Below are 27,340 nucleotides of genomic sequence, written 5' to 3' on the forward strand. Positions count from 1 at the left end.
AAGCTTAACGACTGAGCCACCTAGGCGCCCGGGGGGGACAGGACTTGAGTGATGGACTTTGGGGAGAAAGGCGTACAGCTCTGAGGGATCTGGCCAAGTGACTGGATGTCCAGTGGGGCTTTCCCAAAGATGTGAAAGTAGAGGAGGCGTGGGTTGGTGGGGGCAAGAGGCTCGTCTCAGGGTGTGAGGAGGTGCGAAAATCTCCCACATCAGAGAACCCGCCAGGTCACTGGGGGCCCGGATTGCCGCGTCTTTGAAAAAAAGAAGGCCCAGGACAAGGATTGCGGGTGAAAACCCTAGAGCGTCTGAGTTGCATCATTGGAGAAAACAGCTAATGGCTTGTTCTTTGGCATTTATTTCAAAATTGCAGCAAAAGGAAAAAAAAAATCAACAGCAGCACCGGGAGATCCGGTCTGAGAACGGAGAGATGCGAAGTCGTGTCGGGTCGGGTCAAAGTGTATCCTTGACCCCACAACACGGAGCAGCGGGGAGCCCAAATCCCCCAAGATCTGAGAGGCGGGGCTGGGGGCCTAGACGCCTGGGTCCGACCCTTATGGCTTTGGGAGTGTCAAGACCATGTGGGGGCGCCAGAGACCCAGGCGTCCCGGCAGCCCCCGGCCTTTTATTTCATATTGCACTTCAGGTGAGTCATTGGTAGGGAGGGGAGGGTCCGTGGAGGACTAGATGTCGCGGGGGTGGGGGGTGGATCCGGGGAGAGGTAGCGCTGAGTCTCAAGCGTCACACTGGCAGCACCCAGTCGTGGGCTCCTGCTCCGTACTGCGGGACAACAGAGGCGAGGTGAGAGGGAAGTCACACTGCAACTCCCAGCAAGCCCGGCGGCGTCCCAGGCTAAATGGTTGCCGATGTGCGCCCCGGGACCTCATGGGAAATGTAGTCCACTTCCCGCAAGCCGGCCTACAACCGTAGGGAAGGGGAACCGTGGCCGAGTGGGCGCAGAGGCTTAAGGGAGACGGGGTTCTGCAAAGAGTTACTGGAAGGCCCAAAAGGCTTTCGGTGGAAAAGTGGTCGTTTTCTGCTGAGACGTCCCGGAGAGTGAGGAGAGGTGGTGTTCTAGGTCCTGATGCACAGGACATTAGAGAACCTCACAGGAAAGGCAGGTCTAGGTCGAGTGCCGGGAAAGGAGCCCACAGGTTCTCACGAAAGATAACTCGGCCGAGATGAATGGAAACACCTCCAGAGGCTTATGAGAGGTAATACTCCTGGGCCACAGAGGGGCACGAGGGTCCAGGGACTTGCGGAAGGAAGTTTCTCAGGCCAAAGGGAAAGCCCAGGACTCCACCGGCTCCCCGCGGGACTTTCGGCCCGAACTCCCATGGGTCCCTGGGAAGGGGTCCCCACCGCAAGGACACGCATGAGCCACAGAGGCGGAGGGAAGGGGATTCCTCGAGTCACCATTTAGAGGCTCCCAGGAAACGAAGAGTGACTCGGTCTGGGACCCAGAGGCCCACGGCAGGAGCCTTTATTGGCTCTTGGGACTTCGGGGCAGGAGGGCTCCCGGTCCAAAGGCTCCTGGGACGGCAACTTCCCGGGGAGCAAACATCCAGCCCACGTCCTAGCCGGTGCATCTCACCTGGATCGCCTTCAGCTCCTTCAGGAAGCGGAGGATAAGCTCAGGCCCGTTTTCCATGGTGGGAATGTGCAGGTGCTGGAGAAGACCGTGCCGTGAGGACCGCGAAGCCCCTCTTCTTCCCTCCCGTTTCCGAAGGCGGCCCCCACCTCACCTTGCCTTGGTACAGGATTTGGTGCACAGGGCAGACCTGGCAAGCGGTGCCAGAGCCAAAGACTTCCCGGACCCGCCCCTCCTCCAGCGCCCGCGACAACTCCTTCATGGTGATCTTCCGCTCTGCCACCCGGAACTCACCCTGCCGGGCGATACCCGTGAGCCCAGGACAGGCCCCCGCCGCAGAGCCCTGCCTCGTCCTCCCAGGGCACGGGGACAAAGACACCCGAGGAGACAGACACCCAGGGAGAAGCGGGAGCAGAGACGTGCTGATGGGGTGTCACAGCCGCCTCTGGGGCCTCTTGAAGTTCTTCCGCCCACCCCCCGCCCCCGGCAGTGGCCCATCATTTCAGCCACCCACGGACACGGACATGGCACCCCTCACCCAGGTCCTAGCCAGGTCCAGCAGACTCTGTCTGACCACTCCGGGCAGGATGACGCCGTCCAGCGGGGGGGTCACCAGTTCCAGCACTGGGGCAAGTTCAAGGGCTGGAGGGTTACCTCATGCCCTCAGGCCCACCCGCCCATCTTCTTAGAGGCCAGCCAAACCCACCCACCACCCCACTCCCAATCCCCCACAGCCGGCTAGGAGTTATGATAGACCCACTTCGGGGGGAGGGGGATGTCACAGAAGGGCTCACCCCCATCCTCGTGGGTCCAGTAGATGAAGATGTTCATGGTGCCCACCTCGGTGAGCTGGTGGTCAGGCCCATAGAGCCAGAGCACCTGTTCACAGCCCCTCTTTTTCGCCTCCTGCTGCACCAAAACGGTGGGTCCGTAATTCCTGGCAGAGAGCAGCGTGGTTGACCAGGAAAGGGCTCCTCCCTCAGACCCACTTGAGGGCTCACTAACCCCGCGCAGTGAGCAGTGCCCCAGCCATTTCCATATCAGTGCCGGCTGCTCTGGGTACTGGGGCGCCCTTTAGCCTGGGGGCCCCTGGAAGACAGGGCCGGCACCTGATTCATCTGCATCCCCAGCTTCGCTGGGCACAGGGTCTGGCCCTGGGAGACCTCACAAGGGAGGTGTGTGGAAAGGACCCGTATGAAGCTCCCAGCTGGGGCCACACTCGGTATCCCCAACACACCGTCACCCCACCTCCTGCCTGGATCACCGGGGGGGGGGTACCCTCCCTGCCTGCTGAGCCGAGGTCCCTGGCTTCCCACAGGAAGTCCCCACAGAGCATGACAGTCACTGGAGGCCCAGGGGACTAGGAGAGCTGCACGTGGCGGTGGGGAGGGCGGGGCGCTGGCCGAGCCTCGGTGCTCAGGGGAGACACCGATGAGCTAAGGAGAAATTCCATTTCTGGAGGCTTCCCAGGCGGCCAGTCAGGGTTTCTCCACTGACTTTTACCCTCCCCCCGGCCAAATTCTAAGCCGATGTGTCCACAGCGCTTAGCACGGCCTCCCCTGGCACCCCCGCCACAGTGCCAACAGCATCCCATTCCCAAGGGCAAGCAGAGCTGTCCCCAGCCATGTGAAACAAGACAGGAAGGGCAACTGACATCCGAAGACACAGATCCACACCCGAAGCACGACAGCCAGTGTCTCGGATGTCCAGCATCCTGGACACGTAGGGGGATATGGAGGGTTGGGGGAGGGACTGCTGCAGGGACTACTTACCCCCCCAGCTTGTAGTCACCCACCCCACCCATCCAGGCCCGGATGAAGGTTGGGTCTGCCAGGAGGGAGACGGGATCCACGGCGTCTCCGGGGAAGTATGCACCCACGGGGCAGAGAATGACAAACAGGAGCGCTTGCGAGGAGCGGGTGACGCCTAGCGAGGGCTGCGGCGGGCGGAAGGTGGCATCAGGGACCCAGGAGTCCAGGCCCCCAATCCCAACACCCCCCCCCTCCACGCCCCAGTCAGGGAGTCCAGCCTACCTCGTTTCCGATGAGCACAGGCCGGACGTAGAGGCTGGAATCCTTGCCCTCAGGGACCCAGTCCTTGTCCACTTCCACCAGCCGTCGGATACACTCGAGCAACTCGACCTTATCAAAACTCTGGGCAGGAGTCCCACGAGTCAGCCCCCTCCCCCACCCTTACCACCCACCCCCCAACCTGCTCCCCTGGAGCCAGCCAGGGCCCCTCACCGGCAGGCAGAGGCGCTGGGCCGATCGCAGCATCCGGTCTATGTTGAGCCAGGGGCGGAAGAGGCGCACGCGCTTGTCGCTGCCTTTGAACGCCTTCATGCCCTCAAAGAGCTGCGGGGACGGGTGGGTGGGGGATGGAACTCAAACACCACCTCAGGGAAGCCCCGAGCCACATGGAGAGATCCTGAAACAGCGCCTCAAACGCAAGGACTCAGACACAGATGCAGAGACAGACCGGAGGAGAGTTCAACCCGCTGAGCTCAGAGAGGAAGAGGAGGAGGCAGAGACAAGACAGAGGGACAGAGAGAGACCAGAAGACAGGAGACACACCCCCCAGAGGTGCCAAGGGATCACCCTGCTTAAATCCCTTCCGTGTTACTGGTCCGATTTCTCAGGAACAGCAAAGGCGTGCAAGTTCTGTTTTTTGTTTTTTGTTTTCCTTTTAAATACTTTTGTTTATTTATTTATTTTAAAGATTTTATTTATTTATTCGACAGACAGAGATCACAAGTAGGCAGAGAGGCAGGCAGAGAGAGAGGGGGAAGCAGACTCCCCACTCAGCAGGGAGCCCGATGCGGGGCTCGATCCCAGGACCCTGAGATCATGACCTAAGCCGAAGGCAGAGGCCTTAACCCACTGAGCCACCCAGGTGCCCCCGCAAGTTCTGTTTTTAAAGAATCCTGGGGGGCGCCTGGGTGGCTCAGCTGGTTAGGCGTCTGCCTTCGACTCAGGTCATGATCCCAGGGTCCTGGGAACAAGCACTACCTCCGGCTCCTTGCTCAATGGGGAGCCTGCTTCTCTCTCTGCCTGCTGCTCCCCCTGCTTGTGCTCTCTCTCTCTTTCTTGCTGACAAATAAATAAAAATCTTTAAAATAAAAAAATTAAAGATTCCTTGAGTTCTTGAGAAGCACTGAACTTGCTATGGGTGAAATACTGAAAAGTCCGGGGTTTGCTTCAAAAGGGGGAAGGGGGGGGCACGAAGATGGGAGTCCAGATGGGGACCCACAGGTGCTCGCCGATGAAGCAGGGTGGTGGTGGGGGGGCTTATAGATCATTCTATTTTTATGTTTGAAATTTCCCATAATAAAAACTTTAAAAAAAAAATTTTTTTTAAGTCATCTCTACACCCTTTGTGGGGCTCCAACTGATGACTCCCGAGATCAAGAGTCACACTCTCCACTGCCTGAGCCAGCCAGGTGCCCCAAAACATTTGTACAAGTAAAAACAACAACAACAACAAATCCCACCAAGTTGATCCGCTCCCCCAGCCTATTGTTGACCTTGGCCTTGGAGGCCTCACAGGATCTGGCCCCTCTTATCTCAGCCTCCTGAGCTGACACTGCAAACCGGTTACTAGGGCTGAAACCTGTTCATCCAAATTCTTGTCAGCGCGGAGGCTGCCTCAGGAGGACTCTGCTCTCAGCCACAGCTTTAAGTCATAACCTGAATGCCTCCTCGATATCTTCCCTCAAAGGCCCCTCAAAGGCAAGTCCGGCAAAGCCGATCTCCAGAGGAGTCCCCACAGGGGGACAGCCCCATGGCCTAGCTGAGCACCTTGGCCACGCCTCTGGGCACCATGCTCCGCCCTCCAGTCCCTGCTCTGGTCCAGCCTGCCAGACCCTTCCGTCCCTCCCCCCCCCCCCCCCCCCCCCCGCTCTGGCCCCAGCTCCGGCTTCCTGGCCTCCAGCTCTCCCCTCCAGCTCATCCTCCAGTCAGCCTCAGGGGTGTCACTACAGCCAGAGCTGACCTGCTCCATGCCTCCTCGGAGCCCTCCATGGCCCCCAGCGCCCTCGACAAGGTGCCAGCCCTCAGCCCCTCGGAGGCCCTTGATGACATCCTCAGCCTCCTCTATCGTGTTCAATCCCCCAAGTCCCCCGAAACGCCGGGCTCTCCTTTGTCCTGTGTCTTTGTACTGGTGGCTCCCTCTCCCGCTGACACCCTACACTTCTTTGCCGCAAGAGACCCTACTTCCTTTCAGGTTAGAGGTGGGATGGGTGCCTGTTCTGGCTCCCGCAATGCCTCAGTGGCCTCCCTCAGGGCACAACTGCCTGGGGCTGTAACCCGAACATGGGGTTTTCGAGGGGAAGAACTGGCTCTGCTCTTCTTGGGGACCCCGGCATCACACTGCAGGGGGCCCGGAACACGAGAGACCTCAGGGAACACATGTTGAGCAAGAAGAAACACAAAGTGTGTGCACGCCCGGGGAAAAATGGAGCCAGCGAGACACACGGCAAGGGGAAGAGATGCAAAGAGACGGGGAGGGAGGTTGGGTGCCGTGCCTGCATCGAGTAGTGGAGGCCGGAGCAGGCGGGGTGCAGCGTGAGGTTCTGGAAGGGCTGGATACGGGGCCGGCCCCAGCCCTTCTCCTCCTTCCATTCTACCACCAGCATGTGGTCAGTGAATATCTTCCCAAACACCAGGGGCTTGCTGGGGTCAGGCTTCTCATGAGGCTCCTGCGTCATTTCCAGCTGCAGGTCGGCAGCCTGAGAAAAGACAGGAGATCGAGGTATCCTGAAATCGGGTTGCGGCTTCAAAGTGAAAAACTACAACTCCCATGAACCTCTGGGGCTAAGATCCAAAGACGAAAAAGACCTGTAGCCCCAGAGGCTTCTGGGACATACGCTATCACATTTCTCCCACAGCCTTACAGCAGACTAATAGGACCCTATTGCCAAACACCTTCACCTTTGGACCCTGGGTCCTTTTGGAGATGCCCAAATCCGGCTGCCCACCCCTTCCTCAAACCTGAGAGTCCTGGCCCCCCATCCCTTCCCCAACTCAGGCCCAGCAGTCCTGGCCCCAGTCCCACCTTGAGATTCAAAAGTACATTCCCCTCCATTCACCTTGAAGTTGGATGAGGCATATCTTCTGGAGCCACACAGAAGCCAAGAGACAGGGAGGAGTTTTCGGGCCCAAATCTGGGGATGGGGACAGAAGAAAGAAAAGCAGTGAGGCCAGGAAAGGTAGAGAAAGCAGGGGACCCTGGTGCCTGCTTTGCCATCATACACTTGGGAGGCCTCTCTGTCCTGGTCTGTCCAAGGCCCAGTATGTTCTAGATGGACCATGTGATCCTGGACAAGTCCACTCCTCTGTCAGATCAGCACCTAGTGGGAGGCAGTCCTGAAGGAGGCCAAACCCCCTCCCTGTCCTCACAAGGACAATCCCTAGCAAGGGCTGAATCAGCTCCCATCGACTACGTGCTAGGGCAAAGTCAAACACAGGCACCTCCCACCCCTGGGCACTTTGATCCCAGCCCTGAGATCAGTTCAGACAGAAGACAGCGAGGCACAGTGTACAGGTAAGTGAAGGCGTCCTGGGGGGCCCAAATCCTGATAAGAATTAGAAAAGTGAGTAATGTAGAGGCCATATTTCCCCAGAACCCCGAAGCTGGGCCCCTGTCCCCATCCTCCCTCAGACCTAGGAGTCCAGACCTCTGGCTTCCTCCTCCCTCAGACCCAGGAACCCAGGCCCCCAGACCTTCTTCCCTCAGACCCAGGAAATCAGTCCCCGGTCCCTCCTTTCTCAGACCCAGGAGTCCAGGCCCCCAGCCTCCTCCTGCCTCAGACCCTGCTGTCCAGACCTCTGGCCTCCTCCTCCCTCAGACCCAGGAACCCAGGCCCCCAGCCCTTCTTCCCTCAGACCCAGGAGATCAGTCCCCGGTCCCTCCTCTCTCAGACCCAGGAGTCCAGGCCCCCAGCCCCTTCTGTCTCAGATCCAGGAGTCCAAGTCCTTATTCTTTCAGGATATTAGACCAACTGGGCTCAGATTACCTAAGCTCCCAGCCCCATACCTTGGACACCAGTGACTCCAATTCCCTTCAGACCCCAGGGCTGAGAGGCAGCCCCATGGACCTGGGGTGTGATCCTAGTCATCAACAAAGACCCTGCTCAGACAAACATCTGTGGCCTGCCTGAGACAAACAAGGGAGAGCCAGTCTGTCTGTCCATGAGGGTGGCCTCTCCCCAGTATTCTTTGACCTCACAACACCTCTTTCCCAGCTCGACAGGAAAGCAGCTGGGTCCTGAGGCCGGTGCAGACAGAACAGCCTAGCCATTTCCTGCCCTGTGAGCTGGGTGAGCGGACACCAGTCAGTGAGAACCAACATGAATGGCAGCGGTCACCGGTCAGTAGGTGAGTCGTGGGCCGATGCGGTCTGTGGAGCGTGAAGTCTGAGGTGTGGTTCCCCATCGTGCAGGGCCCAAGGGCTTCTGGGCGGATGAGAGTGTGGGTCCACAGCATGGCCTCTAGGTGGCGCTGTGTAGCACGCGCAACTCTGGCGGTAAGACCCAGAGCACAGAGAAAGGATAGACACCCAGGGCAGAGACAGCCAGTATCTGGGCAGGAGAGCAACGCTCAGGAGAGGCCGGAATGGAAAAAAATAAAATAAATAAAAGGGAGGGAAAAGCAAGAATGAGAAAACAAATAGACAGAAATAGAAAACACAACCGAGGCGGGTGCCTAGCTGGCTCAGTCAGAAGAGCAGGTGACTCTTGATCTCAGGATCCTGAGTTCGAGCCCCAGGTTGGGTGGAGCGATTACTTAAAAAAATAAAATAAAATAAAATAAAAAAAGAAACAAAACTGAGAACAGAAATCAAGAACACAAGATGCCAAAGCAGATATGATCATAAAGAGAGACTGATACAAGAGACAGATTGGGAGACAAACTCAGGTAAAGTCAAGTCTGGAGAAATCTAGACAAATGCCAAGGGTGAGATACAGAGAGGCTGAGGGAGGAGAAAGTAAATAGACAAAGACCAGCCTTCAGGCGAGAGCACAAAGTGAAAGGAGACCCAGAGAAAGGAGGAAAACCAAAGAGACAGAACGATGCCAACACCCGGAAAGAAACTGACTCAGGGATGCCTAGAGACAGAGTATATCCAGGAGATAGAGAAGGGAGAGGCAGAAAAACACACCCACGGGTTAGAGAGAAGGAGCCAGGCAGTGCCCAGGTTGACTATCAGCAATGGCCACCACGCACTTGGGAGGTCCCTCTGGCCATCAATACCCTCTTGTCCTGGAAGAAGCTAACTTTATCCTTCCAGGACATTTCTGTGGGGCGGGGGGTGTCTCACCTCAGCTCAGAGAAAGGGCTCTACCATCTGACACCCCAAGCCATGGGGATTGGGTCCAGGGCATGGTAGATGGGCTACTGGGACAAAGAGTGTGAAAAGATTGGGCTGAATTAAAAAAAAAAAAATTGGGCTGAATTAAAAAACAAGGAAGGGGAGAGGGAGGGGGACAGGCACAAAGTAGGGCTCTGCAACGTGATGGAGCCTCCTGGGGTCTCATTACAGCCTAGGACTGCCCCCAGCACAGTCCAGGGGTGTCCTCTCAGCAGGGATGTGACCATCAGAGCCCAGCACTGTCTTTGCATAGCTCAGCACTACCCTTCACGCTTCAGGACGGCACCCCCATCACAGCCCAGGAAGGGTCCCCCCGGTAATGCAGTGCTATCCTTTGTCTCAGCCAGGGAATGTCCCTATTACAGCCCCAAACGGTCCCAGTCAAAGCCCCAAACGGTCCTCATGATGGCCCAGGACGGATCCCATCACAAGTAGATCTGTCCCGTGATAGCCCAGGACTCTCCCACCGCAGCCCAGGAGTGGCACCATCAGAGCCCAGATGGCCCCAGGGATAGCCCAGCGTCAGTCACCCCAAAACCCAGAACAGTAACAATGGGCCCTGCTCGCGATCAAGCTGGGGCAAGAGTCGCGGGGCGGGGCAGGGGCAGAACAGGACGCCAACACCACTTTTCCTAGGGTGATGGTGCCGCCGGGCACGGCTGTAAAGATCCCTTCTGTGAGCTGTTAGCGTTTCCTTCCTCGCGGAGAAACTGTGCTGTAAAAACCCCACTCTCCCGAACTCTGCCGGTCGACCTCTTCTGGGTGAGAAGCGACCGGGAGGACCCGCCTCCGGGACAGCGGGAAGCTGGAACGCTGATGCGCAGCCCTGGAGAAGAGCTGGCAGGGACAGGGCGCCCACATCTTAACTTCTAGTTCCAAGAGAACGGGGCCGTGGGTCCAACTCCCGGTCCAGACCCGGGATCTGCGCCTTCATCCTACGCGCACCCCCAGAAGTTCGGGGCGTCTTATCCCGGCGCCCCCACAGGCCGGCGGTCACCCCCTCCCTCACCCCCACCCGCCCCAGCCCGGGGCCTGTCCCATTACTGTACCCTCTTCCGTGTTTCCCTCGCACCTCGCGCCGGTGGCCCCGTCCCACCAACCACCTCCCTCCACCTCCCTCGCCCTTAAAGCCTCGTGCTCCTCTCCAAAAGACCCCCTCCTTCTCGGCGCTCCGCAGCGGAACCCGAGCGCCGGGGGCGCGAAGCCGGACGGGGCCCAGAGCCAGTGGTCCACCCGGAAGTGGGCCTCCCCCGCCTCCCCACCCCCTCTCCCGTGTCCCCGGTCCGGGGCCGCGAACCCACCTGTCCCAGCGCGGCTGCGGCCATGGTCGGTGCGGCGGGTAACTGTGCCCGCCCGGGGCGCGGCCCGGGAGAGAGACGTTCCGGCCCCGCCCCGCTCACGCCCCCTCCCGCTGGAGGGCTGCTTGCTCTACGCGGCAGGCGGGTCGGGCCGCCCCAATTATAGGGCGCGGGTGGGGAGCTGGGCTCTGCCAGAGGGCGCATGCGCTGGAATCAGCGGGGCTAGGGGAGTAGGTGGGCATGCACCCTCCTCTCAACTCCCACCCAGATTCTGTTCCCGCGACACGATCGCTGCGCAAGACAGTGCATGAAGTTTTGTGGGTTTTTTTTTTTAATGCATTTTAATAGGTACTGTCACGGAACCCTAACGAGGATAAGCAGCCTGAGGTAAGAGCTAAAAGACCAAGAACTGGAAAGTCTGCGTGTCTCCATCCCTTGGTGATAAGGCAGAGAGTGCTTTGCTGTAAGTGTCGTGGTGGGCGCATCTAGCATGCAAATGAAAAGGAAAAGGACCCTGGGAAAAGGCCTCTGAAAAGGGTGGCAGGTAGGGATGGATGAAGGGGTCGCAGTCAACCCCCCCCCCGTTGGAATATAGTTTTTCCTTCCAAGGAGAAAATGTATGTATATTCTTTATAACTTTTTAAGAGATCCAACACACATGGGGCAGCTGGGTGCCTCAGTCCGTTAGGCGCCAGACTCTTAGTTTCCACTCGGGTCATGATCTCAAGGTCCTGAGATCGAGTTCCACACAGCGCAGAGGCAGCTTGTGATTCTCTGCCTTTCCCTCTCCTTCCCCCTCTGCCCCTCTTCCACGCTCACATATTCATTCTCTCTAGAATGAATAAATATCTGAAATAAATAGGGATGCCTGGGTGGCTCAATCGGTTAAGGCTCCGGCTCTTGATTTCAGCTCAGGTCATGCTCTCAGGATCAAGAGATAGAGCCCATCGCTGGCTCTTTGCTCAGCGCAGAGTCCGCTTGTCTCTCTCCCTCTCCCTCCCCTCTCCCCGCCCCCCCCAAATAAATAAATAAATATCATTTTTTAGAAAAGATACAACACACATGGTTCCAGTCCCATCAGTGAGACCCGAAAAATTTTAATCCACCAACGCATGAGTGAGCCTCTAAGAACAGCCCCTAGAGCCCCTAGGGTAGGGTTAGCTGGTTATGCCCCCTTGTGAGTGTCTCCCCAGTGACAGAACCCCCAGGGGCAGAGTTAGCTAATTACAGCTCATCAGGATCCCTCTAATCCCTAGCAGTTCAAACCTGCATCAGTGCCCCCTATACCGAACTCCTCGGTCACTGTGGCCCCAAAACCTCCTAGGTCAGGATTCCCCCAACTTCTGCCTCCGGATTACAAGAACCAAAGTCTTGTTCCTGTTGAGTCCTCAAACTCTGATTCCCGGGTCACTGTCACCCGCCCCTAACACCACAGGCCTCGGCAAATTGCCAGCCTTTCCACACAAAGTCTCACCCCGTTTGGTTTCCTATGCCCCAGTCTCCCTCTCCCACCACCCGGCCTGGAGCCCGAGGGGCGTGGCAGCCACGACCGCACCCACCCCCGCCTCAGCCAATCAGCGGTTGCCGCACACCCTCCGAGGCGGCCAATCCGCAGCAGCCATGCGGCCCCACCCCCCCACACTGGGGAGATTCAACCCAAACTGGGCCCCGCGCCCCTGAGGGAATCCAGGGTACGCTCTTCCCTAACTGGGGAGTCCACGCCCCATGTTTCCTCCTCCCACAAACCCAGGAGTCCAGGATCCCAGCCCCTCCTCCCTCTGACCGAGGACTCTCAACCGTAGCCGCTGCTTCCCGCAGAAGTTCTGGAGCCCGCCACCCTCCTATTCCACAGCCAGCGAGGTCAAAACCCCATTCCCTTAAGGACCTAGAATAACGAGGAGGCCCTTTTGTTTCACCTCCGCTATTATCTCCTAATAAGGTTTAATTTATTCTCCCCTGCGGGCCTTTGTATTAGCTAGGGTAAAGCCGACCGGCAATACCTCCCCAGGAGCCTGCTGCAAGGCCTGCCGGGAGTTGTAGTCCCTCGGGTCGAGGCTACGCGTGGGAACACCTGGGACTGGGAGCGCGGACGCCGTCCTTGAGTGGCAGACGTCGAGGGTAGAAAAAATTGTCGTGACGCCCTCCTCCTCCTGGCTGCAAACTGGTTTTATGGGAACTCGCGGGGTGGTTTGGCACATTGGTAAGTGGAGTTAATGTCTAGAGTTGGGGTCTGTAGATGGTAGAAGCTGAAAACTGGGATACTGAGTTTGGGGTGGGAGTCCTGATCAGGAAGGCCCGCGTGGAAATTTGGGAAATCAGGAAGGGATGGTGGGGGGCTCCACGGGGGTGTCCGGAATGGCCTTGCGCCCATACCCCAGCTCTGCACCCCCAGTCACAAACAGCTCAATCCCGGTGCAGAAATTGGCTTCCGAGGCCAGGAACACGGCAGCGGCCGCCACGTCGGCTGGCTGGCCCATGCGGCCCAGGGGCTGGGGAGAGACCAGAGGCAAGGGAGAACACGTGAAGCGCCTGGCCTGGCTGCCTTGCCCTAAGCCACTCCCACAGCACCCGGACCCTCTCCCCACCCCTACCTGGGCCAGGGTGCCCTCTCGGATTGTGGCGGCAGGGTCAGGCGTGAAGGCTGCCAGCTCCTCCCACAGTGGGGTCCAGATGTTTCCTGGAGAAATGCTGAGGGAAGGGAGAAGAGGGGGGTCAGGGACGGGTGCCACCAGCGTGGCCTCTCGGGCTCACTCCCAGCCTTCTCTGCCCAGCTGGAGCTGCTCACCAGTTGACCCGGACACCATATTGACTCTCATCCAGGGCCAAGGCTTTGGTCATGGCTGTTACTGCCCCCTGCGGAGGGTGATTTGGAGGGAAAGTTCAGTCCAGGGAAGAGGAGGTTCCTCCTGTCCTCTCCTCCAACGGGCGGGTGTCAAGTTGGGACATGAGAACAGGGTAGTCATACCTCGGGGCTGAGGTACCTAGAGGGCCCGGCAGAGAGTGAAGGAAGGGGTAGGGTACCTTCGTGGCCACATAAGGAACCGCCTGGACCTGGCCAATGGCCCCCACCAGACTGGAGATGTTGATAACGTTCCCGCGGCTCTTCCGCAGGTGGGGGAGGGCAAGCTGGGGAGACAGAAGGCAACGTCAGCCACCTGGCCCCTTGGTTCCACCAGCCACACCGAAACGCATCCTGATGCCTGGGTCAATGACCATTGCCCTGGTATGCTCACTAGCGGATCGCAGTGCCTTGTGGGGACAGCGTTCTAGAACTCCAGAGAGGGTCTTCACTGGTTTGCCTCAGGGTCTCCAGGTCTGGTTGAGGAATCCCTCCATGTCTGGAAGGCATTTTTCTCCATGTCTCCTCTCCTCCCTCCCTCCCTCCCCTTTGTGTCCCTGACCCTCCCCCCCCCCACCTCCCTCCCCACCCCACCCCACCCCAGCCTGCCCCTCTTTCTCTAGGTCTCTGTCTCCCCCCTCTAGGTCTTTGTATGTTACTCGAACTCATGTCCAAATCAAGACAGGAAAATGCAAGATGGCTGCATATTTTGCAAAAATGGGAGGAAGCTCTTTTATCCATAAGGGGAAGATAGTGTCTCTGAACTTTAGGGAGAACTCTATGGTCAGAACGTGATGTGGGAGACCTTCAGGAAATGCACCCATTTTTACCAGCTTCTGCTCTGCAACCCTCTGGCTCCCCAGAGGTCCCTAAACTAATTCTTTCTCCCTCTCCTCCCTCCCTCTGTCTCTCAGCTCTTTCACTACACATGACCTTGAATAAATTCAAATCCTATCCTTCCCCTTGCTTTCTTTTGACAGCTGAGCAGGCTGGTCAAGACCTGTTCCTGCCACTAAACATTAATGAATGCAAGCAGGCTCCCCTGGGGGTTCCCAGAGTGGGAATCGAAATTCCCTCCCTCTCTGGGTCACCCCACCAGCAATTTTAAACTTTCTCTGCTCCCTTCAAAAACAGCCTTCACCTTTTCTGAGGACCGGTGTCTTCAAACATACCCTGCATGTCCCAACCTCAGGGCCTTTGCACTTGTGGTTCCCTCTGTCTGGAGTACTTTTTTTTTTTTTTAAAGATTTTATTTATTTATTTGACACAGAGAGAGATCACAAGCGGGCAGAGAGGCAGGCAGAGAGAGAGGGGGAAGCAGGCTCCCTGCTGAGAAGAGAGCCCGATGCGGGGCTTGATCCCAGGACCCTGGGATCATGACCTGAGCTGAAGGCAGAGGCTTTAACCCACTGAGCCACCCAGGCGCCCCTGGAGTACTTTTGCTCTGATACACATGGGACTCACTCCTACAGTGACCAGCCACTCCAGTATGCCGAGGACTGAAGGGCTCCTGGGGACATGGGATATTCAGTTCACTTTCACGGCTCACCCGGGACAGTCCTGGGTAAACCGAGTTCCTCAACAATTCCAAATTTCGTTCAGATGTCACCTTCTCAATGAGGCCAACCCTGACCATCCTATTTATTAATTTAAAGATTTATTTATTTGAGAGAGAGAGAGAGAGCACAGAGGGAGAAGCAGACTCCCCGCTGAGCAGAGAGTCCGATGCGGGGCTCCATCCCACAACCCTGAGATCCTGACCTGAGCCGAAGGCAGACACGTTTAACTGACGGAGCCACCCAGGTGCCCCTGAATTTATCTATTATGTGCCTGGCCCTGTTGTCAGCTCTTCACACAGATTAGCTCATTTAATCCTCAGGACAATCCTAGAAGGGACTGTCCATAGCTCCTTTTTCCAGGTGAGGAGACTGAACAGGTGACCGAGGCTCTGAGGGTCATGTGACAACTGTCAGAGCCGGTATTTCCACCCCGCAGTGAGCAGAGACCAAAACCCACAACCACAAAAAGAATTTCTGACAATCTAAGTCTTAAGAACTTTAAGATAATATGAGCCCGAGTGCATCATTATGTGGGCACTGGGTGGGGGGGGTTTGAATCTTCCAACCTTTCCCCGGGGACCTGACTCCCTCCCATTGCCCCCCCCCCATTCCTTTCTCTCCTCTCCCTTATTGGCCTTGGAACCCTCCTCCCTCAGCCTGGGTCTTGCCCCGCTCCTCCCCCAGGTACTGCTCCTGCCTTTTCTTTCCTTTTTTTTTTTTTTTAAGATTTTATTTATTTTTTTGACAGAGAGAGACACATTGAGAAAGGGAACAGAAGCAGGGGGAGCGGGAGAGGGAGAAGCAGGGAGCCCGATGCGGGGCTTGATCCCAGGATGCTGGGATCATGACCTGAGCTGAAGGCAGATGCTTAATGACTGAGCCACCCAGGCACCCCTGCCTTTTCTTTCCTAAACCTTCTCCTTGCCCAGCGTTATAACTCCCTCCCCACCCCCACCCTGCACCCATGAGGTCCCTAAGGACTGCACAGGCTGCATGATGTGGGTCATTGGCCACCCTTCTCCTAGCACTGGGCATACAGCTAGCACTGAATAAATATTTGTCCCACACTCCCTGCGGTCCTTTTCTCAACCCTCCCACACATGTTCTTTGGCCCATAGCCCAACCCCCACCTCCAAGGTCACCTAGCACCTCGGAGTAGCCACATCAAGGATGCATTGGAATCTTACTGGCCGGCCCTTCCCTTCTCTCCCTCCCTCCCTTCGGACGCCTGACTGTCCCAGGGAGCCTGCACCCTTGCTTGGGCCTGACTCCATTTCTCCTAAATGTTGGGGTTCCTGGGTCTGCTTTCTCCAAGCTCTGCCAGGGGAGCCCCTGCTTTGCTGGTTTCCCATCAGCGTATGCTAAGTCTCCCTTAGAACCTCCTTCTGGAGCTCCCCTGCCACCTTTGGGTCCCTCCATCTCTCAAGTCTCCTGGGCAAAACTCACTCCATTGTCTCCTCCTAGAATCTGCCTTTCTTCCTGATTTCCAGCCTCAGACCTGGGGGCCACTCCCATCCAGCTTCTCAAGCCAGAGAGGTGAGAGCCTTCTAGAGCCTCCCTCTCCCTAAGTTCTCATCTGATCCCCTCATCAAGCCCTGGCCATTGTGCCTTCTAAGGATCTAAGGACCTCCAGAATCTCTACAATTGTCTCCCCCTCATTCATTCGACAAACATTAACGGAGCACCTAGTAGGTGCCAGGTACTGTGGTACACCAACGGGGATACCACAGGAAACAAGACCAAAACTTCTGTCCTCGCAGAGCCCAAGATCTGGGGAGGAAGCGGCAATAAACAAATAAAAGAGTGTAATGGAATGTGCTAGAGTGTGGTCAGGGAAAGTAGAGCAAGATGAGGGGAATGGGAGTGTTGGGCTGGGTGCAGCTGCAAACCCAGATATGAACTGAGGGGAGGTCTTGAAGAAGCCTGGGCCTGGGCCAGGCAGAAGGAACAGCATGTGCAAAGGCCTGAGGCAGGACAGAGCTGGCGCGCTTGGCACAACAAGGTCCCAGTGGTGGGAGGAGAGATCAGAGCAGGAACCAGGGCCAGACCATATGAGGCTGTGAGGGCCACCTCTTTTTACTTGCACAAATGCCACAGTCTCCTAATACTGGTTTTCCCACTCCCACACTCTGTCTTCTGATTGGTTCTGCAGACAAGAGCCAGAGTGACTTTTTTTTTTTTTTTTTAAGTAATCTCTACCCCTGACATGGGGCTCAAACTCACGACCCTGGGATCAAGAATCGGGTGCCCTACTGACTGAGACAGCCAGGCGCCCCTTGAGTGATCTCTTAACGTTAATGATCTGTTAGGATTTTTTTTAGGATTTCATTTATTTATTTTGAAAGAAAGAGAGCGAAGGAGAGAGAGCGTGCATGCACGGGTGGGGGGAGGGGCAGAGAGAATCCCAAACCAACTCCACACCTAGTGTGCAGAGCCCAACAGGGGCTTCAACCTCATGCCTGTGAGATCATGACCGGAGCCCAAACCAAGAGTCAGAAGCTCACCCAACTGAGCCACCCAGGTGCCCCACAATCTCTTAGTATTGATGGCATCACATCGCTTCCTTGCTCAAATACCTTCCATGGCTCCCTATTGCACTTGAGAGAAAGACCAGACACTTCAGCATGGCCCTCGGGTCCCCATATGATCTGCTCCCCCAACGTCTTCCTGCACTAGCCCCTTGGATTGCACGACTCAGCCTCTCCACAGTGCCCAGCTCTCTGGAGGCCAGGCCTTCGAATCAGCTCTTCCCTCTGCTAGGAACACTTGTACCTCAGGTGTAGCCACATCAAGGACCCCCTTGGACTATTATACGTCTGGCTGTCCTCCCCGCTTCTCCCAGCCTGGAGAGCCACCCCCCCCCCACCTTACCCCACTCTCTAGTCAATGCTGCTCATTGTTCACTTCCACTGGGAAGCCCACCCTGCAATTACTTAAAAACAAAATCTTGGGCACCTGGGTGGCTCAGTCAGTTGCACATCTGCCTTGGGCTCAGGTCATGATCCCCCGGGTCCTGGGATCGAGTCCTGCATTGGGCTCCTTCTCCCCCTGCTCCCTTTCTCTCCCAAATAAATAAATAAAATCTTTTTTAAAAAAAAGAATTCTAGGGGCGCCTGGGTGGCTCAGTGGGTTAAAGCCTCTGCCTTCGGCTCAGGTCATGATCCCAGAGTCCTGGGATCAAGCCCCGCATCAGGCTCTCTGCTCAGCAGGGAGCCTGCTTCCTCCTCTCTCTCTGCCTGCCTCTGCCTACTTGTAATCTCTGTCTGTCAAATAAAATAAATAAAATCTTTAAAAAAAAAGAATTCTAATAATCTAAATAAGAAGAACTCTGGATTACCCAAGACCATGGTGTCAATGTTAATCTTACTGTGACTGCATGAGAGAACGTTCTTGTTTTTAGGAAATATTCCCCAGATTTGGGGGGGGGGGGTGAATGGACATCAGACACCTTAGGAGACATGAATGGATGCCTGCAATTTACCGTCAAACCAAGAGGCAGAAAAATAAAGCAAACAGAGTAAAATATTAGCAATGAGGAGTCTGGGTATACAGGCGTTCTCTGTACTATTCCGGCAAGATTTTATGAGTCTTAAACTATGTCAGTAATTATAAGTAAACATTTAAATCCACTGGTAGTATTTCTGAAGTTCCTACTGATGAAATTATAGGATGTCTCGGTAGGGGATGGCAGGAGGCAATGGATAAAACAATTTAATAAAATGCTTCTAATTGCTAAGCTAGAGGTGTGAATGGGAGATGAGCGTCTCTTATTCTTAAAACACACCTGGGTGGTTACAGTCCCCAGGACCTTTGCACAGTCTTTTTTGGGTAAATGAAACACCTTATGGCCTAGTTCTCCACTTCCCTTCCTCCCACTCAGGATTCAGCTTAAAGCTCACCTTTTCCCTTCTACTTCTGCCAGGTTTCATCTGCCTCATGTATATTTCTGTGAGCTTGACCTGAGTGAGGTAGATTGCCAGAAACAGAATGGGGCAAAGTTCACCACAAGCCGTAAGAATGCGTAGATAGTAAACTGTGCCAGGCATGTTGTAAGGGCTTTGTGGGTATTTTACCCTCAGACAATTCTCAGGAACCCGGTGAATGAGATGCCATGATGAGCTTCATTTTTCACAGGAGAAAACTGAGGTGTGTCAAATAAATAAAATCTTTTAAAAAAATTTTTTTAAATTCATAAGTCTTTTTTATTTTTTAAATTTTTAAAAAGATTTTATTTATTTATTTGACAGAGAGAGATCACAAGGAGGCAGAGAGAGAGGGGGAAGTAGGCTCCCCACCGAGCAGAGAGCCCGAAGCGGGGCTCGATCCCAGGACCCTGAGATCATGACCTGAGCCCAAGGCAGAGGCCCAATCCACTGAGTCACCCAGGTGCCCCTCGTATTTTTTTTTTAAATAAAGATTTTATTTATTTGACAGAGAGAGACAGCGAGAGAAGGAACACAAGCAGGGGGAGTGGGAGAGGGAGAAGCAGGCTTTTGGCCGATCAGGGAACCCAATACGGGGCTCAATCCCAGGATCTTGGGATCATGACCTGGGCTGAAGGCAGATGCTTAATGACTGAGCCACCCAGGCGCCCCAATAAATAAAATCTTTTAAGAAAAATAAAAAATAAATACTGGGCACTGAAAGATTATATATATAATTACGTGTATAATGTATAATTACATATATACCCTCTTTGTGGGCTGTGGTTTATGTCTTACGGTATAGAGGTGAACACAAGTGAGGGCTAGGAGTGAGGGTTCACGGGTTGAACAAGGGCACCCAAATGCCCAGAAACATTTCAGCTAGAACTCTGGTGATACCTCAAAAACAGTGCCTGAGGGGCGCCTGGGTGGCTCAGTGGGTTAAAGCATCTGCCTTCGACTCAGGTCATGATCCCAGAGTCCTCGGATGGAGCCCCGCATCGGGCTCTCTGCTCGGCGGGGAGCCTGCTTCCCCCCGCCCCCCCCCTCTGCCTGCCTCTCTGTCTACTTGTGATCTGTCAAATAAAAAAATAAAATCTTCAAAAAAACCACAAAACAGTGCCTGAGCTTCCTCACACTGGTGACCACCCTCCCCCCCGCCCCGCCCACTCCCGGGGCTCCTCCCTTCTCTGTCTACACTGTCTTTTCCGATCTACCCTAGCCTCAGGCTGGTGAGCGCCCAACTGATGACTCCAGGCCTCTCCCCTCACCCCAGACCCAAGAATCCCAAGGGGACGTGGGCGAGGCACCCCACCCACACCCCCACCCAAAGGTCTTGCAGTCCACCTGCTCCTCCCTGGGCGTCCCCGTGGCAACGGATGGCAACTCAGTCCGGTGGCCAGTTGCTGGCAGTAGGGGTGGGAGACCAATAAACCAAAACCTCCACTCCGTTCTTTCTCGAGTCCACCCCCCACGTCTAGTCTACAAGGAAATCCCGACAATTCTACCTTCAAAATGGATCGGGAATCGGAACGCTTCCCTACAAATCCACAGCCACCGGCCTGGTCGGATTCAAATCACCTCCTGCCTGGACCACTCTGGGGCCACCGCCTCCACCCTCGCCCCCGCCTGTTCCCCACGCGGCCGCCGGAGGGCGCCGGTTCCCACTAATGGCAGCTCACTCCGTGGGCTTTAGGCTCAAGCGCCAAAGCACTGTGTGGTGATGAAGCCAGATAGCATCTAGGCCCTTTGGTCCCCTTTCTGCTCTCACCTCCCCCCCGCCCCCCTGCCCTGCTTCAGTCGCGCTGGGCTCTCGCTGTTCCTCCTCCGCTTGGAGCAGTCCCACCCCAGGGCCTTTGCACAGGCTGTTCTCTGCTGGACGACTCAGCCTCACCCATATCCTTGACTCATGGATACCTACACCTAACTCAGTCAGTTAAGGGGCTGCCTTTGGCTCTGGTCATGACCCCAGAGTCCTGGGATTGAGCCCCGCATCGGACCCCCCCCCTGCTCAGCGAGGAGCCTGCTTCTCCTTCTCCCTCTCCCTCTGCCTGCTGCTCTGCCTACTTGTGCTCTCTCAAATAAATAAATAAAATCTTTTTAAAAAATAAAAATGATAAAAATAAAAATAAAATACTCCAGCAAAAAGAAAGGAAAAGAACAGGAAAGGAAAGCAAAGTAAAGCAGGAAAACAGTAAGAGGTCCACGGGAAGAATGACAGAATGTTGCTAACGGTTGCTGGGTGATAGGTGTGTGGAATTTGGTGCACAATCTCTCCGCTTTTGGGTATGCTTGCAAAATGTCAAAATAAGGGGCGCCTGGGTGGCTCAGTGGGTTAAGCGTCTGCCTTCAGCTCAGGTCATGATCTCAGGGTCCTGGGATCAAGGCCCCTCATCGGGCTCCTTGCTCAGTGGGGAGCCTATGTCCTCTCTGCCTGCCTCTCTGCCTACTTGTGATCTCTGTCTGTCAAATAAATAAATAAAATCTTTAAAAAAATAAAATGTCAAAATAAAAAGTTTCATAGGGGCACCTGGGTGGCTGAGTCGGTTCAGTGTCCCACTCAGTCTCAACTCAGGCAGGTCTCGATCTCAGGGTTGTGAGTTCAAGCCCCACACTGGGCTCCACACGGGGCAAGGAGCCTACTTTGAGAAAAAAAAAAAGAAAGGAAGAAAGAAAAGAGGGTGCCTGGGTGGCTCAGTGTGTTAAGCCTCTGCCTTCGGCTTGGGTCGTGACCCCAGGATCCTGGGATCGAGTCCCACATCAGGCTCTCTGCTCATCGGGGAGCCTGCTTCCCCCTCCCCCTCTGCCTGTCTCTCTGCCTACTTGTGATCACTCTCTCTCTCTGTCAAATAAATAATTAAAATCTTCTTAAAAAAAAAGTTTTCTAAAAGAGTCTTTACACTTGCCCATCACTCTTCTGCCCAGCATTTATCACTCCCTGACATTATATTCTATTTACTTGCTCACTGCCTGTCCCCCCCCTACCAGCGTGTCGGCTGCCCAGGAACAAGGATGTTTGTCCTTTGCTGGGTGCACACAGCAGGTACTTAGCAAATAAATGTTGAATGAATTAAAATGTGCTCTGATGAGAATAAACAAGCTGTTACAGAGAACAGATATGCACGTGCATGCACACTGGTGCTACAGAAGCAAGGATGGTTGGGAAGGAGAGGCCCTAAAGCAGGAGACCTTTATGAAGGCAAGATGGGGGAGGTAAAAAAGCTCTTTGTTCCCCAGAGCTCTTCACAGAGTGGCAAAGCTGTTAATGCCTATCACGGACTCCCTGCCTCCACACTTCCCCCCTGTTCCTAACATCCCCCAACACGACCAGCACAGCACTCTGGAATGTTCTGGAAGGTCCCTAAGAGGACTGGGCCAAGTAGCCACACAGTTAAGCTTTGGCTGGATGTAGGGATTTGCCCCCACCTACTTGCTACAAAGCACGGAGTCCTTTTGGAGTCAGGTCAAACCAAGGCAGAGGAAAACTTCTGCTCCGAGAAAAAATGCATCTGAGAATCTCACCATCAGGAGGCCCCCTGGCCTGGCAGCCAGGGCTGCGGTCCTCACCTTGGTCAAGGTGTATGTCCCCAGCAGGTTCAGCTCCAGCAGCTGCCTGAAGCCCTGGGCAGAGGTCTCCTCGGGCCATTGCGGAGGTGGGTCTGAGGGTGGGGGACAGAGAGGTGGAGAGAATGAGGGAGTGACACAGAGAACAGGGAAGAAATAGGGATATGGCGAGGAGGGGCCACCAGCAGAGGGCAGGGGACAGACAAGAGGGTCAGGGATCCTGAAAAGGAAGGGAGGTTGCATAACAGTGAATTAAAAAGCCGCCTCAGGCCAAAAGGCCTGGGTTCCGATATGAGCCCCTGCCACTTCCTGGCTGTGTGACTGTGGGCAAGTCACTTTGCCTCTCTGTGCCTCAGCCTCCCTATCTACAGAAGGAGGATGACACTTTGCTCTCAGGCTTAGAAGTTTCCCAAATCTGGGGGCACCTGAGTGACTCAATGGGTACAGCACTTGATCTCAGGTCTTGATCTCAGAGTTGGGAGTTCAAGCCCTATCTTGGGCATGGAGTCTACTTTAAAAAGAAAAAAAAGGAAATTTCCGAAGTCAGTGCACCTGGCTGTCTGGGTCGGTGGAACAAGTGGCTCCTGACCTCGGGGTCATGAGTTCAATCCCCCACGTTGGGTGTAGAGATTACTTAAAAATAAAATCTTATACTCTATGTTGGCTAACTGAATTTAAATTAAAAAGATAAAAAATAGGGGCGCCTGGGTGGCTCAATGGGTTAAGCCTCGGTCTTCGGCTCAGGTCATGATCTCGGGGTCCTGGGATCGAGTCCCGCATCGGGCTCTCTGCTCGGCGGGGAGCCTGCTTCTCTCTCACTCTCTCTGCCTGCCTCTCTGCCTACTTGTGATCTCTGCCTGTCAAATAAATAAATAAAAATCTTAAACAAACAAACAAAAAGATAAAAAATAAACAAAATCTTAAAAGGATTTTCTTTTCATGAGTCCATATGTGTGCCTGACACTTAGTCCCATAACGTATTTGTAAAATAAATAGGAGGAATTGGGGGGAGGGGTTAGGGCTAAAGGGACAGAAAAATCAATGTTCAGAAGAAAAGGAGCTGGGAAGATAGAAGACAAGGGCAGAAAGAAAACAAGACGGCGGCCAGAAAGTTGAGGGAATCTTGGATTGTTCTTTCCCGGGGACCCAGAGCTTGTGTCCTGGCTTCCTCCAGGGAGCTGTTCAAACATCTTCAGAGAATCCACCCTGGATCCTCTGTTGAAAACAGCCCCTGCCATTTTCTAGACCCTAAACAGCTTTTTTTTTTTTTTTAAAGTAAGCTCTATGCCCAACGTGGGGCTCGAAATCACTACCCCGAGTTCAAGAGTCGCAGCCTCCCCTGAGCCAGCCAGGCAGGCTGACTTTATTTTTATTCACAGCCTTTATCACCACCCGACATACTCGTATATACAGCCAACCCTGTTATTCAAGGCGTTACGCTCTATAAAGTTCCAATGACAATGAATTAGGGACCATTCATCCACTGCTCCCAAGGGAAATGTAATAAGATGTAAATGTTATGGACTAAACGCATCCCCTGCGCCCCCCAAATTCATATACTGAAATCCTAACCTTCAATGTCATGACATTTGGAGGGGAGGTCTACGGGGGGGGGGGGGATTTTCAAGTCCCGAGGATGGACCCCCTTAGAAGAGAAACCCCAGAGATCCCCTTGTCCTTTCCACCCTGTGAGCATACAGCAAGAAGCAGGCTGTCCCCAGACATGAATCTGCTGACCTCTCAGTCTTGGACTTCCCAGCCTCCAAAACTGTGAGAGATGGACCTTTGTTGTTTAAGCCCTCCCCATCTGTGGCATTTCTGTTCTAGAACCCCTAAGACACTATATATATGTTTGTATGTAGACACCGTATATACATAAACTTAATAGATATTTGCAAATCAGATTAGAGCCTTAAATCCTCAAAACAACTCCTACCAAGACACTCTATTTTATTTATTTTGCAAACAAGGAAACAAGGATCAAAGGTGTTAAGCCATTAGCTGGAGGCTGCCAGAGTTGGGATGCTAACCCATCCAGACGGCCCCAGGGCAGTTCTATCCTCTGAAACTAGCAGGCAGGGGTAGGCCTGGTCTGGGAACAGGTGCTTCGGGCAACTAGGACTTCTCTCACCACTCCCCAAGCAAATCTGCAAAATCCCTGGGAAGCAGTGAGGACTGAGGCTGGGGTTCCAAAAAAATTTTTGTGTGTGTGAGTTGGTGATTTCACGAATACAGAAACCACAAATGGGGAAACTTAACTGTATCCTTTCTTGTCTATTTCCTTCCTCGAGTGTGTGAATCCCAAGAAAGCAAGAATGTTTTTGTCTGTTTCGTTCACTGCCTACTCCCCCATCCCCAGGAAAGTATTCGGGACATAGTAAGCGCTCAGTAACTATCTCTTGAATGTACACAGAGAGAAAGGATGAACTAGTATTCGCCATCTTTTTGACGCTTACAGCAATTTAAGGAGGAAAATGCAGCCCAGAGAGGGTGAGCCACTTGCTTAAAGTTGCCCAGCCAATAAGCAGGGGGAGGGTAATAGAAGAGGGTGTCTCTTTGATCACCGCTTTGCTGTGTGACCTCAGTGTGAACAACTCACCTCTCTGAGCCCTGGTTTACCAGCAGGAGAGATTCTTAGGAAGGGTAGTCATTAACCTGATGGCATTCTCCCTTCCAAGTCACCACACTAAGACCCATAAACTTTCATGCATAAGGATAACTTCATAGTCATCAGCAACGAGAAGGGCCACTGACGTCACTGCATGGATAAGCTAATTGAGACCCCAAGATTTCTGGAAGCTGTTTGCCCAAGATGGTTCTGGTAATTACGAGGCTGAGTAGTTCACCTTATTCAATACTCACAACAACTCTGCAATGATGATGATCGTCACCATCATTCCCATTCTAGAAATATAGGAACTGAAGCATGGAGAGGAGAGGGCGCGGGTGTGGAGGCACCCGGCAGGGATAGAACAGAGCCAGGATGTAAGCCCAGGAGGTGGGGAATCCCAAAGCTGTACTGTCCCATCCAAGAGGATGGAGAAGGGGATGGGGAAGATGAAGGGGAAACTGAGGTGGGGGGAGGAAGGGATGCGAAGCCGGGTTGACAGCAGCGGAGAATGGCCTGTGGGCCTCACAACTCACGGTAGCCAGCGTTGTTGACCACACAATCCAAGCGGCCAAAACGGCGGACGGTCTCAGAAATGAGGGTCTGGGGACAAAGATGTCTTGTAAGTGAGCAGTGCCGGCACCCAGCCTTGAGGAGCCTGGACTCCCAAAAGCAAGATGGGGAGGGGGAAGCTGGATCACAGCTGAGAGGGGACTCCCCCAAATCACCAAGCATGGCAGGAGAAGAGGAGACAGGAAGCCAGGGTTGCCAGAGACCAGAGGGCTGGTTATATTCACACAGCAGAGAGCTCAGCGGGGTCGGGGTGGGGGACGGGAGGAGCACAGCAGAGAGACATTGACTGAAGGGAAGGGTTAGACACCCAGAGGCAGGAGAGGAAAACTCTTCCAGAAGGAGGTCCACTGTGAGGAGTTTTTTTGTTGCAGTCTCTGTGACAGGTGTGACAAAAGCCCTGAAGGAGGGAGAGAACTTTCCCAGGAGACCCAGAACCTGGCCAGCAGGGAAAGCTTGGGAATGAGGCTGAGCCTAAACCTTTGGGACGAGACAGGGATGAAAATATCTCACCCTCACATCTTCCTCCCGAGTTACATCACAGAGGAGAAAGAGAGTTCCAGCAAGCTCCTGCTGCAGGGCCCGGCCCCCTGACTCTGCAGGGAGAAAAGGGCTGGAGGCCTGGACGCCTGGGTCTGAGGGAGGAGGGGGCTGGGGGCTGGGATTCCTGGGTCTGAGGGAGGAGGGGGCTGGGGGTATGGACTCCTGGGTCTGAGGGAGGAGGGGCTGGGGGCCAGGACTCTTGGGTCTGAGGGAAGAGGGGCTAGGGGTCTGGACTCCTGGGTCTGAGGGAGGAGGGGGCTGGGGGTGAGGACTGAGGGACACTCACCATCTTTGTCACAGATAACTACTTGGGCCCCGCTTTGCACTGAGAACGGAAGAAAAGGTTAGCCCCACCCTTGTACAGACTCTGGCAAAGGCCTCTGCTGCCCTCTTGTGGCCACCTGGAGTGGGGCCCCATCTTCCCGAACGTTCCCCTCGTGACCCCAAAGTCTCATGATGATCCTCTAGAGCAAAGGGCAGAAAACTTGACACATATTCTCCCTGGCCACTCCAGGTGCCTGCTGGGGTTCCTGAGCCCCCCATCCCTGGTTCCAGAATAAACCCCAAACCCGCAAGCGCCATTCCCCAACCACCCACTTTGCAGGTATAATAACTGAGACCCAGGGAAAGGGAATAACCATTTTTGGAGACCCGCCAAAAGCTCAGGCCCCAGGCTTATACTGCCTTCCTTCATTAGCATCGCAAATTGGGTTTTAATAAGAATCCTGGGGGCGCCTGGGTGGCTCAGTGGGTTAAAGCCTCTGCCTTCGGCTCAGGTCATGATCCCGGGGTCCTGGGATCGAGCCCCGCATCGGGCTCTCTGCTCTGTGGAGAGCCTGCTTTCTCCTCTCTCTCTGCCTGCCTCTCTGCCTACTTGTGATCTCTGTCTGTCAAATAAATAATCTTTAAAAAAAAAAAAAAAGAATCCTGGCTCCAGTACTGAAGATCCCACACCCACTAGTTCCCAGGGTCCCTCGTCTGCTAGGCTCCACTATTCCTGAGCAGCCAGACCCCTACTCACCGAAGGCTCTCACGATCCCGGCTCCGATGCCGCGCCCGCCCCCTGTCACAACCACCACCTTCCCGGCATAGCGCGTTCCCGTTGCCATTCTGCTTCTGTCTGTCTTTCCCTGTCGCTTCTGGGCTTCTTCCCACCTCAAGTCGGGTGAGGCCGTGGAGCAGAACCGTTAAATAGGGGCTGGTCCGCGAAGCCCGGCCCTGGGGGGGCGTTGCCAAGAAGGCCAGAAGCCTGGCAGCTTGGGCCCGGCCCCCTCCGCCCTCAGACCCAGGAGTCCGGCTCCCCCCCACCCATCCCCTCCTTCCTCAAAGTCAGGATTTACGGCGTCCAGCCCCCTCTTCCCTCAGACCCAGGAATCCAGGCCCCAGCTGTCCATTTCAGACCTACAGGTTCCAGACCCTCGGGACACAGGAGTCCACGACTCCAGCTCTGCCCCGAAGAGACCCCAGCGTCACAACCCCA

The 27,340-nt window shown here is 54.8% G+C and overlaps 2 protein-coding genes across 3 annotated transcripts; both read right to left on the minus strand.

Moving 5' to 3' along the window:
- Nucleotides 1-335: 335 nt before the first annotated feature.
- Nucleotides 336-10,296, minus strand: BCAT2 (branched chain amino acid transaminase 2). Of its 2 annotated transcripts, XM_080827747.1 has the most exons (11): nucleotides 10,258-10,296; nucleotides 6,675-6,749; nucleotides 6,111-6,314; nucleotides 3,832-3,942; nucleotides 3,622-3,741; nucleotides 3,361-3,524; nucleotides 2,383-2,525; nucleotides 2,127-2,212; nucleotides 1,743-1,883; nucleotides 1,592-1,666; nucleotides 336-777 (listed from the first exon to the last, which is right to left on the minus strand). In XM_080827747.1, the coding sequence occupies exons 1-11, from the start codon at nucleotides 10,279-10,281 to the stop codon at nucleotides 739-741; spliced, it is 1,182 nt and encodes a 393-aa protein (XP_080683873.1). In that variant the 5' UTR covers nucleotides 10,282-10,296; the 3' UTR covers nucleotides 336-738. The 2 variants fall into 2 exon arrangements, with proteins under 2 accessions (XP_080683873.1, XP_080683872.1); XM_080827746.1 differs by lacking the exon at nucleotides 10,258-10,296 and having other exon boundaries at nucleotides 6,675-7,022.
- Nucleotides 10,297-12,399: 2,103 nt separating this feature from the next.
- On the minus strand, nucleotides 12,400-27,320 carry HSD17B14 (hydroxysteroid 17-beta dehydrogenase 14). The gene is made up of 9 exons (XM_080827748.1): nucleotides 26,882-27,320; nucleotides 26,147-26,185; nucleotides 25,831-25,913; nucleotides 25,284-25,350; nucleotides 22,143-22,234; nucleotides 13,276-13,380; nucleotides 13,040-13,107; nucleotides 12,846-12,942; nucleotides 12,400-12,743 (listed from the first exon to the last, which is right to left on the minus strand). The coding sequence occupies exons 1-9, from the start codon at nucleotides 26,967-26,969 to the stop codon at nucleotides 12,570-12,572; spliced, it is 813 nt and encodes a 270-aa protein (XP_080683874.1). The 5' UTR covers nucleotides 26,970-27,320; the 3' UTR covers nucleotides 12,400-12,569.
- Between the last annotated feature and the right edge of the window lie 20 nt (nucleotides 27,321-27,340).

This window comes from Martes martes (assembly GCF_963455335.1).
Source record: "Martes martes genome assembly, chromosome: 17".
NCBI lineage: Eukaryota > Metazoa > Chordata > Mammalia > Carnivora > Mustelidae > Martes > Martes martes.